The 19,999-nt window shown below is 40.3% G+C and overlaps 3 protein-coding genes across 4 annotated transcripts; 1 reads left to right on the top strand and 2 right to left on the bottom strand.

The window, feature by feature from the left end:
- Positions 1-8,926: 8,926 nt before the first annotated feature.
- On the bottom strand, positions 8,927-13,900 carry wdr25 (WD repeat domain 25). Its single transcript, XM_056767759.1, has 6 exons — positions 12,838-13,900; positions 11,089-11,236; positions 10,300-10,430; positions 9,969-10,139; positions 9,718-9,858; positions 8,927-9,260 (listed from the first exon to the last, which is right to left on the bottom strand). The coding sequence occupies exons 1-6, from the start codon at positions 13,318-13,320 to the stop codon at positions 9,039-9,041; spliced, it is 1,296 nt and encodes a 431-aa protein (XP_056623737.1). The 5' UTR covers positions 13,321-13,900; the 3' UTR covers positions 8,927-9,038.
- Positions 13,901-14,296: 396 nt separating this feature from the next.
- LOC130436802 (tryptophan--tRNA ligase, cytoplasmic) lies at positions 14,297-17,329 on the top strand. Its single transcript, XM_056767758.1, has 11 exons — positions 14,297-14,409; positions 14,629-14,724; positions 14,995-15,202; positions 15,272-15,380; positions 15,466-15,585; positions 15,678-15,860; positions 16,004-16,104; positions 16,178-16,290; positions 16,388-16,561; positions 16,638-16,778; positions 16,859-17,329. The coding sequence occupies exons 2-11, from the start codon at positions 14,635-14,637 to the stop codon at positions 17,015-17,017; spliced, it is 1,398 nt and encodes a 465-aa protein (XP_056623736.1). The 5' UTR covers positions 14,297-14,409; positions 14,629-14,634; the 3' UTR covers positions 17,018-17,329.
- slc25a47b (solute carrier family 25 member 47b) lies at positions 17,171-19,466 on the bottom strand. Of its 2 annotated transcripts, none has more exons than XM_056767761.1 (6): positions 19,372-19,466; positions 19,042-19,085; positions 18,891-18,962; positions 18,634-18,816; positions 18,283-18,544; positions 17,171-18,045 (listed from the first exon to the last, which is right to left on the bottom strand). In XM_056767761.1, exons 1-6 carry the CDS (start codon positions 19,406-19,408, stop codon positions 17,768-17,770), a joined length of 876 nt encoding a protein of 291 aa, XP_056623739.1. In that variant the 5' UTR covers positions 19,409-19,466; the 3' UTR covers positions 17,171-17,767. The 2 variants fall into 2 exon arrangements, with proteins under 2 accessions (XP_056623739.1, XP_056623740.1); XM_056767762.1 differs by having other exon boundaries at positions 19,295-19,454.
- Between the last annotated feature and the right edge of the window lie 533 nt (positions 19,467-19,999).

The following is a 19,999-nucleotide window of genomic DNA, read 5'->3' as shown; positions in this document are numbered from 1 at the left end:
TGGTCCACTTTTCCAAACACACATTCCCCAACCGAGTGACCTGTCAGGCAAAAATGCAGAACGGCTCCTCAAAAACAGGACGAGGCGTTACGGTCAACGGGAGGAATAAGCAGCCAAAGGCCAAGATCACGTCAAGCAGACAGGAACGCGGCTCGTGTTCATCGACGGCCTCATGTCCCGTGTTTTCAGGACGGCAGAATGACGAAGGGCCGCCGCCGCGCTCCCCGTCGAGCCTTTCCTCACCCACGCTACATGGATCTGGATCCGTCTCTAGCCTGAGGGGCTCCGTCTCCAGCCTGCAAGGGTCCTCGCAAAATGTAAAGGGTTCGGTTTCCAGCCTCAAGAGTTTCCAGAGCTCAAACATCAGTCTGCGCAGCGCCAGCTCCAGCGAGGACGACAGTTGGGACACCAACAGCTGGAGCTCGGGTGCCACCTGTCTGCTCCGGAGCTCTATCAGACAGCACAGCAAGGAGGTCTTCAGAGTGCGCGCCAGCTCAGAGAGTCGACTGGACGGGACCAGTGACTCCGAGACCGTATATCAGAACTTTGACAGCGTGGTGGGATCGGAGAGCCTGGAGGGAGTGGAGCAGGCCGCTGTGAGCCACAGAGATTCCGAGCACAGCCTGACCTCGAGTCATGGTACATCAGCCGCTTCCACAGCATCAGCAGACTTTGAGGAGAAGATTGAAGCCAAGCTGAAGTTTTCTCAGTTTCTTGATGAGGTAACTTGCAGGGTTCTGGACCCCGAGTGTCTACAAGCCTTCGGTGCCGTCCGTCAGCGGGAGTCACCTTTCGATTGTCCACAAACATCTGTAACTTCGTTCTCACACTCCGGCACAGACAGCCCTCAGTTTAGGGATCCTTGGGCCAACTTTACGCCAAGCTGTAAGATTCTGGACAGCGGTGACACCCTGAGGAGAAAACAAGAGGAGTTACCCTTCATGGATATGTCATGCAGGGCCTATCTAGAGACTGACATAGATCAAGTAAGAAGAGAACATGAAATTAACTCTCCACCTACAAGAGAAATGGAGAAGGGGAAATCACATCCGAGAGTCGATTCGTCTCTCAGGGTAGAGGAGAGTAAGAGAAGTCCAGTTTTCAAAAAACGCTCAGATGGAGCACCTAGACCACCTCAACGCTCCACTTCATTATCAAGAGCTCTAGACAACAACGACACGGTGAGCATTCAGACACATCAATGAGTCACGTATTTCAAATGAATAACCCTGCTGAAAACAGATCGAAAACCGTGACTTTCAGCCTGAGCATCTCTCTCTGTGCTTCAGGGTTTTGACATCTGTCAGATGGTCAGGCTGGAAGTCCAACTAAAATCCAGACATTAGCAAGATTCAAAATTTTGATTAGTCACATTTACATGTACAACCTGTTTTCCGAAAATGTGTGAAATTATAAATACATTATATAATCGTATTTTTTGCTTCCATTCCATATCAAAACTTATAATAGAGAAGCGCTCAGTAACAGCAGCTGCTTTGATTTACAGTGAAGGTCATTTATCTGTATTCATCTGAAGCGTTCTCTCTCATATCACTCTCGTGAGCTTCAGTTTGAACTGATGTGATAAAAACCACACACATTACATAACAAGTGCGCAGTGTGTCTGAAGAGAAGTCATTGTATTTTTGAAAAAGTAGGCTATTATGTGCAATAGTAAAAAAACCTAACCTAATAAATTAATAAACAGTTTCCTTTAACTCTTTTTCTAACTTCTCAACACAAAATTTACACTGAAGACATAAGGCTGGACGATATATTTTTGTACATAAAACTATACGAAAAGTTTGGTTCCAAAATGAGATACCTCAGTTAAAAAAAATCTAAAATAATGTTTTTATTATGTTATCATGTTTTGATTGTGTTTTATTGTTAGTTAGCTGTATTTTTTTGTCATTATGGCTTATATCAAAACAGACCAACTGCAGTTTGATTGATATTAATTGGAATGCATAATAAAGAAATGTTTTTTTATTTATTTTTTAATCGGAGTTATCTCATTTTGGAACCAAAGGCTACATCTGGGGTAAAATGGCTGAATTAAGCGGTACTGTCTCTACCCAATCCGTCCCGGAAACAGGATTTGTTCCGCGCATGCGCCAAATGCATCTACTTCCGGCCGAAACAATTTACAGCAGTTTAAAAAAAGTACTTTGACACAACTCGTTCCAGACCGGAAATATTTTTTTATAAACTCTTTATTGAAAAGTACTGTATCATCAATGCATACTGTATTGATAAACAAGGCTTAAGGTCCATGCCATTCTCATCAATCAGCAATTTAAGTATATGAATGGATGAGTGAATGTGTGACTTAGGGAGGGAGGGATGGAGGGAGGTAGCGAGTGAATGAATGAATAAAAAAGAATAGTAAAGAAGAGAAGAAGCAAATGTATAAAATTAATAAATTCAATGAATTCAAAAAATTCTGGGAGTTTCTTAAACACAGACATTTGTTAAAGTACGCTAAAATATTTACAGCATAATTTAAAAATAAATCACACACTTTACTAAATAGTGTCTAACAAATGTAAACTATTATGTTAGATTTTTTTTTAATTATTCAATTGGGGTAACAATTTGTGCCACATATTAACCGTGACCTTTTTTGCCAAAAAAATATAATCATTAATAAAACATATTTCATATTAGTTTTTCTATATATTAAAAAACATTTTTTTATTGTTTTTTTATATTGGTTTAAAAAAAATAACAAAAAAAATTCGGAATGGAACGCGGGGTTAATGTTAAAGAAATTGAAGTTTGCAAATCAACGTGTCAGAATTATGCGTCCTCTCATTCAGATGCTTTTATGGACAGATTGACAAAAATCTCATGACATTTCAATTTAATTCAGTAATTTGGACATTAATCAGAACTTGAAGAACCAACACATTATGTTTTTAATGGATCAGCAACTGTTTTGATCAGAGTGAAGGAGAATCAAAGGATAAAAATGATCTTAAGTTTTTCTGTTTTCTTTAGACTGCAGATGTTGAAGATGTTTGTGGCAACAGGTAAAGAGATCAATCTCGTCTCACTGGTCTCAGTCTGATCCCTAAATGTTGTTGTTGTTGTTGTGTGTATGGAATATGTGTGTCTCACTCGCGCAAACACAGAATCAACTACACGACGAACAGTTATTATCTTATGGGCGTCTTCCATTATATCTGTGTCTTTTAGACCTGAGATTCATCTTCATACTCTTTATCTTGTTTGACACGGGTCTATCTAAAATACATTCAGAATCACCTTAACACCCCGAGTGATCAAATAAATGTGGATCCATCAGGTTAAAAGCTTGGGTTAGTGTGTCATCATCATTCCCGTGTGTGAGGATCAGCTGAAGAATAACAGACAGCTCTTCAAATTGACCTTTAATCATCATTTCTACATTGCAATGTGTTCCTTTCATTCCCTGTTCCTAACTCTAACTTCAGTCAAGAGTGATGTAAAGTCTCCCGACAGCAACACATAGCAAAACACTTGAAAGCTGGGATTAAAAACAGCCAAATATTCAGAGTGCACGTGAAAACATTTGTATTGTCTTATTTCAGATGAATACAAAGTTCTTGCGGAGGTCTGAAAACATTGCATCTTATTTTGTTACAAATCAACATTTCATTGGGATAAATATTGTCACTAGCTCACAAAATGACAAGTTCAATTCTCTCTCTCTCTCTCTCTCTCTCTCATGCACTTTCTGCTCAGTGACATTTAATCATCAGTTGGTTTCACACAGGTCCCGTTTGACGCTTCATGTTAAAGGGTTTAAATTTAAGGTGACGTGTGTCATTTGTGCACTACTGACCCCTCAGACTTTCACAGCACTACAACTCAAATCTCACGTTTTACTTTACCTTATCTGTTTTACGGGACTATGTGTGAAGATATGTCTGTTGAATAAATGCATTTTTGTATTTTTTCATCATTATCAGTGATGATTATCATGATCAATACTTGATCTAATATTTGTCACACATAAATGACGTGTGTCTGACTGTTTAACTTGCTATTGAGCATTATGAAGCATTACACAATATATTTATATTGTCGTTTCGATGATATTTTTGCTTTCAATCTTAGTGCAAATTAAAAAGCAACTGATGTAATTTAACATATCATTTTTTAGAGTCATTTGTTATTTCATCTGAGGAATCAATAGGAGACGATAAAAGCGCACAAGTCATTATTGATTGTTTTTATCTCGTGCTGTCAAATGTCATCAGATGAGCCTCAGAATCGAATCTGACCGGTACAGATGCTTTCATGATGGATCACATCACTGACTAGAGCACAAACTGCTGTCTGTCTGTCTGTCTGCGCAGTTCTGTACAGGAGGAGAATGATGAGCTGCAGAGGCGTCTGATCTACACCTCACATCAACTACATACGCTGGAGAAAGAGTTTGACTCGAGCTGTCAGTACCTGGAGACTGAACTACAACACACTCAAGACGAACTTGATAAATTCACTGCGAAACTGCACAGGTCATCATTTTTGAGCTCGGTTGAACGCAAAGAAAGATATTTGGAACAATGTAGCAACCAACAGTTCTGAGGCACCATTGACTCCCATAGAAAAAAATATTTTGTACATTTTTTTGGTCTGTTGAAAACAAATAAGATATTTTGAGGAGTGTAGGAAAGCAAACAGTTCTGGGGTGCTTTGACTGCCATTTAGATTTTTCCTGTAGTTGATCGAACATTCTTCGTAATATCTTTTTCTGTGTTCATCAGAACAAACACATCATTTTCATTTTTTGTTGAACTGTCCCTAAACAGCGCTGCTAAGAGCTGTACAGTAGACTATCTATAATAATAATAATGGGATATATTCACTATTTCGGGTTTGAGAAAATCTTTATCATCCTCACAGGATTCAGAGCAGTTACACAACTCTACAGAGAATAAATCAAGAGCTGCAGGACAAAATCCAGAGAATGGTACCCACACGCACACACACCACACACATGTCTGGTTTATTATCTCTGTGGGAACAGTCCATAGGCAAAATTAATTTTATACTTTACAAACTGTAAATTGTATCCTCTACACCTAAAGATCATTTGCATTTTTAGTTTTTGACAAAATATTGTTCTGTACAATTTACACACACACATTAATGTTACCATTGAAACACTCTGTATTGTAGCAATAAGGAATCAATTAATACATTTTCTGAGATTAAATGAATTTAAGGACTTCTTCATATGAATATACTCTTGAGATTGATATGGTACTGTACAACTTTATTCTGTATATTCACATTGTTATAATACTAAAGTCAATTATGTGAGTGATATGTCATATTTGTGGCGGAATTTGTGACTTTGTAAACTCATTCAGGTTCTCTCTTTATGATTCAGACGAAGCTTCATGAAGAGGAGACGAGATCTTTGAATCGAGAGATCCTTGTACTGAAGAACCACCTGATCGATGCCGACATCACGATCCACAAACTACAAGAAGATAATGTGTGTAGTACAGTAAACAAGCTCATGATTTCAGTTTTTATTACAGTCTTGCATTCACAAACACTTTTATTCGTTTATGAATCTTGATTAAGCACTTTTCCAGGTCAAAGATTTATAAATATGAAACGTTGCCGTGGATTTGTGCGTACGCACGCTTTCGATCAAATCTGTGTGTACACATGTACACCACAAAGTAAGATGTGAACCAATTGAACATTTGCCATTTCTTAAGTTATGGCGAAACGATTATGTCCCGTATTTGGCCCACATATGTTCAGTATTTAGGCCAGATGTGACGGATGATTTTCACATGTGGCCTGAATATGCTTGCTATCTGGGACAGTATTCTCAGTTAAACACAGCACAGGACATGATAACAGAAACTGTGTTCACACTTAAAGTGCAGTATAGAAATACAACTGACATTATGTGATGCGTTTGTGTGTCTCCTCAGGTTTTGTACAGAAGAGATTGTAAACTGGCCGCTCAACTGCTGCAGTGTGGAAAGTCTCCTAACAAACCACCGGAGGTCAATCACACACGCGCGAACACACACATTCACTTTGGCTTTCGATGTATTGATCCTCATACATCCACAAAACGTTGTAGCATTCACTCCTTCTCTCTGCAAGGCTTCTTCTATTATCTCATCAAACATCTGTCTGTGATTGGTTGTCATAAACACACGCTCTCATTGGTGAATGACGCAGGATTGATTCATTGATCTGAACATTCATTAATCACAAGAAACACATACGCACGTACACACACACACACACAGGCACACAGTCTCTTTTAAAAGGGATCTGATGCTAAAAATACCTGCAGCATCTGCTCACGTTTCCCTCCGGCAGCAGCTGCTTTCATTTCTCTTCTGCTGGACTGTTACAGTCACTATCGTATTAATGCGTTTCATCAATTTGATGTTATAAATCCTCCTGTTTTTCTATTATAGTTATAACATACAGCTGTTTAAACTGAAGCCAGTGATATTACACAACACACTTATCATTTTCAATTCAAATGATAGTTTACCCAAATATAACAAAATTCAGTCATCTTTATTCTTTCTCACATGGTTGTAAATCTGTATGCGAGTCATTCTTCAGTTTAACACAAAGATATTTAGAGAAATGTCTAAGGGGTTTTGTGTTCATACAATGGAAGTCAAATGGGTTCACCAGGAAAAAGAAACTCCGCATTAGACGCCACATTAAAAGTAGGGTATAATCCACAGCTAGATGTGCATTTAAGGATTTTAATGCACGACGCGGAGGCCAAGAACCACTCGACACAAAGCAGATGGTTGTTTGCCAAGTTAAAGGAGTAGTTCACTTTCAAAATAAATGTTCATGATGATTTACTCACCCCCCCCCCCCCCCACGTCATCCAAGATGTTTATGTGTCTGTTTCTTTAATCAAAAAGATTTTTCTTTTTAATGAAATAATTCCTGGATTTTTCTCCATATAGTGCACTTCAATGGACTCCAAATGGTTGAAGGTCAAAATGACAGTTTCAGTGCAGCTTCAAAGGACTTTAAAGGATACCAGACGATGAATAATGGTCTTTACTAGCGAAACGATCTGTCATTTTCAACAACAAAAAAAGTATATGTTTTATAAACACAAATGCTCGCCTTGGTCTGATCTGCGATGCGTGTTCATGACTTCACGTGATCCATAAATACGTTGAAAGGTCACACTAGACGTAGCAGAATTACAGAGTCAGTGTTTACAAGTTGAACGTGCAAAATTTCAACGTAATTATGCATTACGTGAAGTCATGAAAGCGCATCGCTGAAAAGAGCTAGGCAAGCTGTTGTGTTTATAAAGCTTATACTTTTTTTTTATTACCTATCGTTTCGGCAGTTATCTTCAAATGTTGATCAAACTGACTGGAAATACTCGTGCGTTAAACGGTTTTAACAAACACATCAGAATGGAGTATTCAAACAAACTGTAGTAGGACTATAAGAGTTATTTAATAGCAGTGACTGCAATACATCTTCATGTGTTTTACATCAGAAAGATGAAGTTGAGTCACACACTAACACGTTTGTCTCACATTCACATCAGATTCAATTTAAAAATCATTCGTACATGTCAGATAAAACACAGTTTTTCCTCAGTTCTCTCACAAACTCAGTATTTTTCTCTTTCACGTGTTTGTGCGTCTAATGTTGTTTCACAGCTTCCCGCTGGTTTACAGGGTTGTGTGAGTTCTCACATGGAGAAACGTGTTGGTGGGATAAACAAGTATCACTCAGAATCTGTTCCCACCACCTTCATCGACAAAGTCCAGGAAAATCCAGAGCCGGTCACCCGCTCATCCAGCCCACACGCAGACAAACTTCAGCAGCGTAAAACATGTGATCTGTACCGCAGTGACACGGCTCTGTACTGCCGTGAAGAACAATGGCCTGAACGCCGACAGAGCGTTGACCTTGACAACACAGAGGACGACACTTTCCATCTCAACTTCTCTCCGTTCTGTGGCTTCAAGCTCGGGTCTCTGCCGGTCACCGGCTCTTATTCCAGCTTCAGTACCACTTCAGAGGAGAAGTCTCACCCAACATCCTCTCAGCAGCTCTGGCGGGAAGGTCAAAACTCTTTCGGGTATGAAAAGGACGGTTCAGGTTTTCCAAAGTCAAACAGTTTCCAGCATGGATTCCCGGCATCCTGCTATAGAGAGCAGTACCGTCTCCCGGAGGATGACCCGAGCGAGCGCTGGAGGCAGACCAGCATGGAGGACGTGAAAACTTCCTCACTTCACAGCTCTGGACCAGTTTCATCCTTCAGCTGTTCAGAGCCACATTTCTCACCGACGACTTCCACCTACATCAAACCCTCCTACAGTATCAGCAGCATCCCGGAGAGAGACGTGCACGTCATGAGTCCAAGTTTCTCTGGAACCGCTCCAGATGTCATTCGCAGCAGATTCCAGCGGTCACGAAACTCCGAACACCGGCAGCAGACACAAGACAGAAATGTCAAGAAAGATTACATCAATGAAACTTCTGTCGAAGCTCTAAACCAAACTCTGGAAGCTCCCGATGTCGAGCGCTACAAGAAGGATCTTCAGAATAAAACGGCAGAATATGTCAACACAGGACTGAGCAGAAAAGACAGTCTCACAAAAGCACAGCTGTACGGCACGCTGCTAAACTAACATCTCCAAACCATCGACCTTCATGATGCTCTTAGCGATGAACATAAGTGTTCATTACAGTTATTCCTTTATTACGAGTTTAAATGCCTCTGTACTTTGTTTTCTGTCAACAAGTCAAAGTTATTAATGACGTGCATTATATAATAAAGTTGAATTTTCATTATATTTCTTTACTGAATAAATATATTGACATCTTCGTTATTTGAAAAATTCAACATCGTAATACACAGAAAATGACTACAAAACAAGGACAGACACATTCATGACAATGATCGTTGCTTATATTAATTACAAAAATCAAAACAATGATGTGAATAAAACTGATATTCCACAATAAGGAACAATAAATGGACATGATTTGTGATACCAAATCATTTATTTCCATATTTTAATTTCTCCTCCCCAATCACACGAGGCCATGACGCCGGGTAACAGTGGATGCAGAGCTGCGCAGACGCATGCGTGTTCATGTGCGTGCAGTGTCTTCAGCATCCGTGAGCTGTGAGAGTCATAGAAGTGAACTGATCCGGTAGAACTGCCAGACACGAGAACGCTTCCGTCTGCGGAGAACCCACAATGCACTGCAAAACCCTCCACCTACAAACAAACAACGGCACAAACGACACAGTGACTTCATCAGTTCTGAAAGAAACACACCGAAACACATTCACATTATTCAGATAGTGTTGTGTTGTTATCAAATACATTTGAAGTACTCCGGAAAGTGGTGTTGCACACAAGAGTAATTCAAAAGCTCGCTGCGGGCGAGACGTGATACGGCTGATATTCAATTAAAGTTTATTTTATTCAATTCAAGTAGCGCTTTTCACAATGTGCATTGTTCCAAAGCATCTTTACAGGGGCAAACAGGAAAAACAGAAAAGCTAAAACACAGCACAGTGCATGGTGTTTATAGAACAAGCAAGATCATTCTAATAAATAAAATCTAATTAATAAAAATAAATAAATGCAGTCTCCCGGTGAGCAAGCCAACACTGCCCTGCATATTAGATATGGATTCGCAGTGATTTGATTTTATGCTCGAGGGACTGACCTTGTGTCCTTCATATCGACGTTTCTTATTCATTCTGTACGGCCGCTGTGCTGAAAACAGAGCGATGTAACTTCCATTTGTCTGAGCCGCAAAGCTGTTCTCCAGCGGATGAGAGGTGAGACACGGACAGGTGTAGCGCTCCTGATACAAACACACACACACGTCTCTTTCAAGCCATGCAAACGTTTCATACAGTTTTGAAATAAGATTGAGCATTAATGTGAGAGAATTCAAGAAGGGGTTTTTCATACATGAAATATCTGATTAGAGAGTTTAGCGGTGGTGTCAAAGTCCCAGGCGACCAGTGTGAGTTCTGCTGAATCTCGACTCACTGCGTCTGTACTGCTGATAAACTCTTTACCTTCACCCAGAAACAAGATATCCAACGTCTGCTGGATACCGGCCTTATACACCCGCAGAACCTGACGGGAACACACACACTGCTTTAGATACAGTCATAAAAATAAATCATCACAGATCTAAAGTCACTTCTTTACACACAAACATCTGACCAATCACAGTCCAGAGTCAGTATCATATACAAACATTTGACCAATCATGGTCCAGTATTATCAGACTGACCTTACCGGAGCGCACGTCCCAGGCCTTGACCTCTGAACTGAAGCCGCCACAGAGGAACACATCAGGGTCACAGGGTCGAGGAGTAACACAGCCCACCTTAAACTCATTCTCCATCTTTACAACAGTCTTTCCTGTCAATCAATTAAAATCAGAACTGATGTTTCTATGGTTATATGAGAACGATTTTCTCGTGATGACACATATTCACTTCAGTCACATCATGCGTTTTATCACGGATTCTCATTCCAGATGATGTTGAACTCACAATAAACTCGCTGAACATAAATCTGATTCATATCTGATCTGATCTGCTGTTTCTCTTTAAAGCATGTTTTAAACAGGACTGCTGCATGATCATGCATATGATGTGACCATTGACTGGAACAGATGTGATCTCTGGTTCTGATTGTATCAATTAAAGCTCATGTCTGTAGAGAGAATGAGAAATCTTGACTCTACATTATTACTGATATGAAATGAGCAGAGGTGTGATAAGAAACACCAGCAGACTGCATGAGCATCATTCTGTCTGCCGGTACCAACAAAGAAACAGCTGATATCAAACCAGACGCCACCTGACCAAACATATCTCTACATCAGCTCTTTAAAAGTCTAATAATAAGTCAATATGTGCAGAGAGAGAGAAACATTCTGAGCTCATCTGATGGAGAGAATCCGATCATAAACGCTCATGATGATGATGCTTTTACACATGAGATCTGTGCATTCTCTTATGTTTTGAAATACAAACACGCTCTGTTTTCAGAAACATGAATGTTGGAGACTCACCCGTCTCTACATCTGTGAGAGCGACGGTGCCGTCAAATGAGCCGGACAGGATTCGCCGACCGCACGGCAGCCAGCAGGCGTCACGGATTGAGCCCAGCTGTGTGGAATATGTGTGCATGCACCTGCCGCTGTCAACACCATCCCATAACTGTAAACACAAACAAACACATTTCTACTGTGTGTGTGTGTGTACAAGTGTCATTTCAACAGTTCAGAAAGTGTGACATTACATTCACACATCCGAATAATAATCAATGATGTCAGTGAAAACACTCCTCAATCAATCCAATAATAATCATAATAAAGTTAAAACCATATTCAAAATTAGTCATGTGAATAAATGGACTGTGGTTAAGTCACAAATACAGTACATGAAGAGTCCACATTAAAAAAGCTTGAATCCGGTCAGGCTCAGATCAGAACATAACCAGAGGAACATATCACCAGCAGTTCCTCTCACACTCTGTATGGTGTTTCATTATTAAACTCACACACACATAAGCGCGCACCTGAAACAGAATCTGATAGCAGCAGCTCTCTCATATCCTCCAGAGATACAGATAGGAGACGTCTCAGAGACGCTCGTGAGATGTGAACAGAGGTTTCACAACTAAACCGTGAAATCAAACAGAATCATCAGGTGTGATGTTCATCAAACACTGCCAGTTAAATCACAGGAGTTTAATGAGAATCATCATTCAACACCATAAATCAATCAATCATCAGACACTCCAACGGGAGTCTGAACAGTGTTTAGTTCGTAACCAGGGTTTAACTGAGGATCACATTTATCACACTGGTGAATATTTCATTCAACTGTGTGTGTCTGGTGGGGTGGATGTGATGTCCTGAGCTCTTTCTGTCTGTGTGATTTAACACATTTACTGTGACGCTCCAGAAGCAGAATAATATTTGACAGACCTACATATCTCTTTTTTCTATGCTCACTAGTTATTTCCTATTTCACTAAGCAGCCCGGCGAACTATTTCTGATGAATCTCACAGTTTACAGTAATTATTCTCTGTGTAGTTGCAGCAGTGATAATTTAATATGCCAGAGGACTGACTCTCCTGCTTGAGTCTGGTCCCTCAAAGTTTTTTCCCTCCACTCTTATACACATTTACATCTATAGAGGAGTTTTGGTTCATTGCCACCGTTACTCAAAGGGAGATTGCTGATTTAGTTTAATCCATAAATATAAACAACTTGCGTTTAACAACACACATGCACGTTAACATATTTGAACAAATATATTCTTTCAGCATGATTTGGTATTATGCTAATTGTTTTGGTATATTGTTTAACTATATTTTAAATAATAAGATAAGTAAAGTTAATATACTTCGATTGAATAATTTACAGATTCTGACAATCCACTGACATCAGTATACATGGCATAGAGAAAAACTTGCAATGCACCATGTATCTTTACACACATATCACACATGATCCTCTGTCTATCCAGTGCTGATTGTTAAAATGAATCCGTGATAAACTCAAGCTCCTGTTGCTAGGGCATCGCTATAGTTACTCTGCTCTGTGGTTGCTAAGGTGTGTTAACATTTTTTTTACTAATTTCATTTGTAACACCCTATCAACCATGAATGTGTCGTGATTTATTTTCCAGTATTTGTTTCTCTTTTGTTAGTCTGTAATATATCCTCAGACTAAAGTCTTGAAAAGGCTAAAGTCTAAAACAACCGCACGTGTGTGTGTGTGTATTTGATGAACATCAGGTGGTGTGGTACCTTGAAGGTTTTGTCCATGGATGCTGAGAGCAGCAGGTGACTGTGATGATCCACTGGACACCACTGCAGTGTGTTCACTGGACCCTGATGGGCTTGAAGTTCAAACTGAACTCGTTTGGGAAGCTGTGATCCGACCTGTTTTCTGTTCAGATACGGACGGATTGTCTCTGACACCTCAGACAGCAGATGTGATCCAGCAGTGTGTTCTGCTTCTGTTTGAACCAGAGCTGATGTAGACACACGCTGTCTTTTAGAAACATACGGTCTCACCGCAGTTGGGTTTGGATGAGATCTCTTTACACACGATGATGAATAAGATCTTGAGTTTTGTGTTCCTGAGACATCAGACTGTGATGATGATGGGTTCACGATGAAGAGTTGATCTTCAGTGTGCTGGTCATTATTCCCAGTGTCATGAGGTTCAGTTCTACAATCTTCACTTGTCTCGCCGTCTGAATCCTCATAATCCACCAGTGAAGCCATTTAAACCCTTGTTTTGTTGTAATAAATGAACGCTGTCTGTAAGATCAACTCGATGTCCAGTGAAAGTTTGCTTTCAAGGATGAGTTCGCCACCTGCTGGACTCCTGATGATGTGTCTTCATAATGTCTTAATGACAACATTGAATCTGAATAAAAGATGTTAATAAATAAACATAATTAGAAACATCAGATCCACACTACTGTGACACGAACAGTCGCACAAACACAAACTTATATTCTGTCACTGGTGTCTTATTTCTCACTTAAATTCAACCGCCCTGTTTTTACAATAAAAGAAAAAGCATAAAATGCCATACGAACGTCTGTTATTAAACTACAAATGGCGAATAAATGTGATCTAGTTTAAAAGAATAACGTTTACATGTCAATAGATCGTTATAAAAGGACACCGAAACGCCAAATTTATTTTATTAAATAAACATATGACTATAAACGTGGCTGTGTTACTGTTGTATAGCTTATTTACGCAAATGCGTTTATATAAGTAAATAGAGTTTAATGTGAGAATATTCGAACACGCAGACGAATTTCATTTGAAATATTACGCGGAACGTCCCGGAAAGGCGAATCTTACAAACATCCGTACAAAATAAGAGTCTCGTCATTTTTTACATAATAGTTTAAAATAGTTAAAAAACATGTATTTTATTGTGAATTCCAATGAATATCAATCAAACTGCAGTTGATTTGTTTTGATTTAATCCACAATAACTAAAAGAAATACAGTTTACTAACACAATAAAACACAATAAATTCATTTAGAAAAAAAATAAAAACGGAGTTATCTCATTTTGGAACTCAAACTCTTCATGAATATATATATATATAACCTAAACTTTTCATAACACACCTTGTGTGACACCTTGGATTGATTAAGAATTTACAAGAAAAAAAACGTTGAGGGGAAAAAAGTACAACTAAAACTGATTAAAAATATATTTGTAAATCCACAGGAAGGAAAGTGTTGTGTGTGTCGTGTCAGTGTTTCAGTCGGACACGTTTGAGTGAAACACAGAGCCGCACTGAATCTGATGTAAGCTGAATGAAGATTGAAACACATCATTAAATAGTGAGTGTGTGCTCATCATTATGGTTATTAACATGGTGAATATTATTGTTGAACATATCAGATCATGAGACTGATTACAGATCAGTTTTAAGAGTTAAAATGCTTTACTCGAGCATATATATGGCGCGTGTCACAGCTGTTTTCATCTTATCTGAATGAATGAATAAATATGAAAAAACCTGACAGCATCATTGCTATTATTATTATTCTCTTTTCTAGGTGAAGATGTCTGACATGAGTCCGATAGATTTGTATGATCAGTTGACAGCTCAGGGAGAAACAGTCCGATCTCTTAAAGCTCAGAAAGCACCAAAGGTTTGACATGTCTGTCTGTATACAGAACTCTATTCGCATTCTTATCATCTTACCTGCTGTGTGTTTGTTTGAATGTGTCATGTGTCTTGTAGTAGCTAGTATAAGCACTGAATGTTGTTCATAATTGTATTATTATTTTTCATACTGTGTTGGTTTTATGAAGCACTGAAGTCTCGTTTGCACTGCGTATAATTGAAAATCATGCAGAACATAAAAAAATGAAAAACAGCTTGTGTTTGTCAGTCTTCATGTGATTCTTGACTCCTGCAGGTTGACATCGATGCTGCTGTGCAGTTGTTATTAAAGATGAAAGTGGATTTTAAGCGTGTCACCAGTCAGGACTATAAAGCCGGATGTCCGCCGATGGACTGTGCCATCTCCAATGATCACGAAGAAGCTGTGGATGGAGACGATCAGGTCAACCCGTGGAACGTCTCTACGACCAGCGCCAAAGGAGTGGACTATGAAAAACTCATTGGTAGGTTATGATGTGTGTGAAGCTGTATTGACATATTTTGTTGGATTGATGAGATAATGTTGTCGTTAGTTCGGTTTGGAAGCAGTAAAATCGATGAGGAGCTGGTGGACAGAATCACTCGGATCACTGGAAAAGTGACGCATCATTTTCTCCGTAGAGGAATCTTCTTCTCTCACAGGTCTGTTCTCCAGCACAAAAGGATAAATCTTAGTCATTCACGGCACATCAGTGTCATCTCTCGTTTTGTTTTTATTGTACCGCAGGGATATGCATCAGATCCTGGACGCGTACGAGAATCAGAAATCTTTCTATCTTTACACGGGACGAGGACCGTCTTCAGAAGCCATGCATGTGGGCCATCTGATCCCCTTCATCTTCACCAAGTGAGAGCCTTCATCATCGTCCAAACAAGAAGCTGTGTTTCCACGTGTTCGCAGGATCCAGCTGTGATTTGTGTGATGATTGTGCGTTTCAGATGGCTGCAGGACGTGTTTGACGTTCCTCTGGTCATTCAGTTGACGGACGATGAGAAATATCTGTGGAAGGATCTTTCACAGGAGGACTGTTATCGATACGCCGTGGAGAACGCTAAAGACATCATCGCCTGTGGTTTTGATGTCAACAAGACCTTCATCTTCTCTGATCTGGACTACATGGGGTAAAAGAGCAGTATGTTTAGCTCACAGCTGATGCTATGTTCGTGTTAAGCCTCCGTGCAGATGAATCACCAGATGAACGGTGAATGAAAAATAGTGCTTTGATTTAAACGTGTAAGATTGTGACGATTCTCTCTTCCGACAGGTCGAGTCCTTCGTTTTACAGGAACGTGGTGAAGGTCCAGAAACACGTCACATTTAATCAGGTTAAAGGAATCTTTGGCTTCACAGACAGTGATTGTATCGGTAAGTAGAGATAGGGAATTGAAGCGGTCTGATGTTTTCGAGGATCTCAGTTGAACGGTTGTTGTTTTTTCAGGGAAAATCAGTTTTCCTGCCATTCAAGCGGCTCCGTCATTCAGCAGCTCATTCCCTCAGATCTTCAGCGGCAGGACAGACGTTCAGTGCCTGATTCCATGTGCAATCGATCAGGTGAGATCAGACCTTTCACACACAATGTTAAAGACCAGAGGGATCTTTCCTTCGCACAGCTTTCTGGAGATCTTGTTTCTGATCGGCTCTTCCTCAGGACCCGTATTTCCGTATGACCCGGGACGTGGCCCCGCGGATCGGTTTCCTCAAACCTGCGTTACTTCACTCCACCTTTTTTCCGGCGCTTCAAGGGGCTCAAACCAAGATGAGCGCCAGCGACCCAAACACCACCATATTCCTCACCGACTCGCCAAAACAGATCAAGAATAAGGTTTGTTCTGCCGTCGCTGTGAGGGAACACCTTGAATATAATGTTCACACACTAATTTCTTCGTGTGTCGTTTCAGATCAACAAACACGCTTTCTCTGGCGGTAAAGACACTGTAGAGGATCACCGGAAGTTTGGTGGAAATCCAGATGTGGACGTTTCTTTTATGTATCTGACATTTTTCCTGGAAGACGATGAGCAGCTGGAGAAAATCAGACAGGTGAGAGATCCACACACTTACTGCTGTGGGGTTTGAAAGATTTTCTTCGTCTGCTGACGTGATGAAATGTTGTTGTTCAGGATTACAGTAGCGGAGATCTGCTCACTGGCGAACTGAAGAAACTTCTCATCGAGACCCTTCAGCCCATGATCGCAGCACATCAGGAGAAACGCAAACATGTGACGGATGACATCGTCAAACAGTTTATGACCCCGCGCAAGTTAGACTTTAACTGCTGATCCATCACAGCCGGTCTGAACTTCTCGAATCAAACCCGACGGAACGACACAGAATCCATCAGACGTCCAGAACGAAGGAATAAATTCAGATTATTGTCAAGAGAACTAACATGTGATGTATAATTCTCTCTATACAAGACACAAGCGTCAATGTTATAAAGAACATGTTTATTGTCATTATTACTGAACCGCTGGTTTATTTCAAAACTCAAATGTACAGATACAAAGACAGATTCAGTCTGATTCAAAGATGCATGAATCTGCGGCGATTGAATGAAATGACATACAAATAAATAAACATCTGCCACATAATGAGTGTTCACCTCGGATATGATATAAACAAGTTTTACTTAACAGTCTTGAGTCATTTCAACACACGATATAGTTATTACATTTGTTTCACACTGAAAGATGAGAGCGTCTTTTTCATAATGTGACATCACAGCAGTGAATCAAACAAACAGAAATACTTCCAAAATATAATATATATACACGTCTAGACACGAGAACTCTCTGTTTGTGATAAACTCATCTGGAGGTACACAGCAACACTCATTCTTCTCCCATAAAATATATCATACAAATGATAAATGTATTTGTACTATTTACTATTTTTAGATATAGAAACGTGTTTCCAATAGACTTTCTGCTCTTAAGGCCACCGGGTTTTTTGTAAAAGAATGTTTTGCGTTGTGCAATATCTGTCTTTAACGATAAATAACTTTTTATTTCCTGATAATGATTTTCAATCTACGACGCTCCCCGCACAACTCGGACCACCAGTTCGTATGTTGCAAACACGGTCATGTTGACCGGGAAAGCCCGTATGCAGTTGACCGACAGACCTTTAAACAGAACCGCTGGACCTTCTGTCTTCACGCTGTCTGTTATACAGTGAATGAATCCTCTGTACCGCTGTCTGTTCATACCGTCCACCTGCAGACGGGCTTTAATCACGTCCATCGGTGTTCCCACGGCCCACCCGCACATACCTGACACTCCACCAGCAAACAGAATCACAGTCCATTCTGAAACCACACAACACACCTGCTGGTTAAAGCCAATTCATTTTCATGCATTTCTGGAAAACATTCGTATTTGTATTTCACCTTCGACTACGAAAGAAACAAATCCAGTGACTGTCTGTCATAAATATCAGGACACCTGCCATTGCCATGTCAGAGTGAGTTTGAAACAGACCTTGAGAACTGCTGTGATTTCCGTCAGTAAGTTCAACACATGTGTGCATTTAAGCATCAGTATACCTGTTTGTTTGTCGTGTGCAGACAGCAGGTCACAGATGGAGTTGTAGGTGAGAAAGTAAGTGGCGAACGAAGGTCCGTCTCTCAGAGCTAAAGCCCCGGAACCTCTGTAGAGTCCACGAACACCCTCGTGACGCGCGATACTTAACAAGCAGTGAAGCGGACCGCGATATTTCAGCTTTGAGTCCGGTGTCAAGTTCTGAAGTACTTCGGTCTGACACTGAAGACGAACTTTCACAATGTCCGCAGGGGACATCACCGACACCTGACCACAAATAAACAGTTAACGCGGGTGGAACCTGTCTGACGTGCTAAGTGTTGTTTATGTAAAGTTATGCACATAAAGAAAAGTACCTGAGCGACTCCACCGGCGAACCCGGACAGAAATATATCCGCCTTGTGATGCGCGTCACCGGCGCGTCTGTCGCGCAGCGCATGTAAATGATGCAGGACGTTCCTGTAAGTGCCGAACACCAGAGAAGAGCTGATGGACACTGTAGTGACAGGCATCGACATCCCCCTGTAGAAACCCGACATCTACACACACAGCAGTGGGTTAGTTGACATTATAAGTAGTTTGTATAAGAGATGAATGACGTTTAAACACTCACTCCTTCATTTCTGAAGAGTCTTCTCACACAATCCCATACACTGGAATAATGTCTCTGTGTCTGGATTCTCACCTGCAACACCCGTTACATTAATACACGGCTCTTATGACGACGATGCTTATTATTAACATTATATTAGGCATTTTATTACCTTCACTGTGTCTAACGGATAGCCGACTGCCACACCAAAAGCTCCTAAACAAAAGATTTTAAATCCTCATCAATACAATCACATTTATAAAAGTAATAAAGACATGAAATATGATTTATAATGTATTTATGAATGAATGAATCGCAGCTTTATCGTCGATGCTGCTCAGTCGGATAGTCAGACAGACAAGAAACAATGAAAAATGGACAGTCGTCGTCGCGCGCATTCTCCATATTGTCCCACGTGTAATGACCTTGATCAGACAGTGAGATCGGAAGGAGGCTTCGGGAGATCAGACGGCAAAAATAACCCGCCGATCCCAATCATTACCTCCGACAGAACCGGCGATAAAATCCGCCAGATGCATCACGATCAGATCCGATCAGCTGATCGCGACGACCACACACACCGCACGTGACTATAGAGACAGCAGAGAGCGAGAGAGCGCGCGCGCAAATATGGCAAGCCGAAATAGATTTAATCGTTCTCAGGATATGCATTTTTGATATCAACAATTACATTTTTACTAGTGAAAATGTTATTATTGATATCAAAAACAGCAATTGTTACCAGTAGAAATTATGATCTTGATGTCAATAATTATAATTTTACTAGTAAAAATGTAATTGTAGATATATGTCAAAAACGCATATCCTGACTGTGTGTTCCCACCAAACGCAAATGAAGCGTTAAGCACAAGTGATTTACATGTTAAGTCGATGCAAAGACGCGATTACACATCATGTGGTGCGATTCGCGCGAATGAGGCGGCGCGAATGATGCAGCGCGAGATGAGTGTTTCGGGCATTTGACGCGCGTAACGCGTGATTCGCACGAATTGAAACTCTGAATTTTGGTAAAAATTTGCGCCGCGTTAACGAATCAGGAAATTTCTCTAGAAATGACGTGATTAAGACGTAGCTAGCAGAGGCAGATATCCGAAACAACAGTAGAGGAC

The sequence above is a fragment of the Triplophysa dalaica genome, chromosome 15 (assembly GCF_015846415.1).
Source record: "Triplophysa dalaica isolate WHDGS20190420 chromosome 15, ASM1584641v1, whole genome shotgun sequence".
NCBI lineage: Eukaryota > Metazoa > Chordata > Actinopteri > Cypriniformes > Nemacheilidae > Triplophysa > Triplophysa dalaica.
The sequence above is the reverse complement of the archived record's forward strand: the minus strand, read 5'-3'. Positions and strand labels throughout refer to the sequence as shown.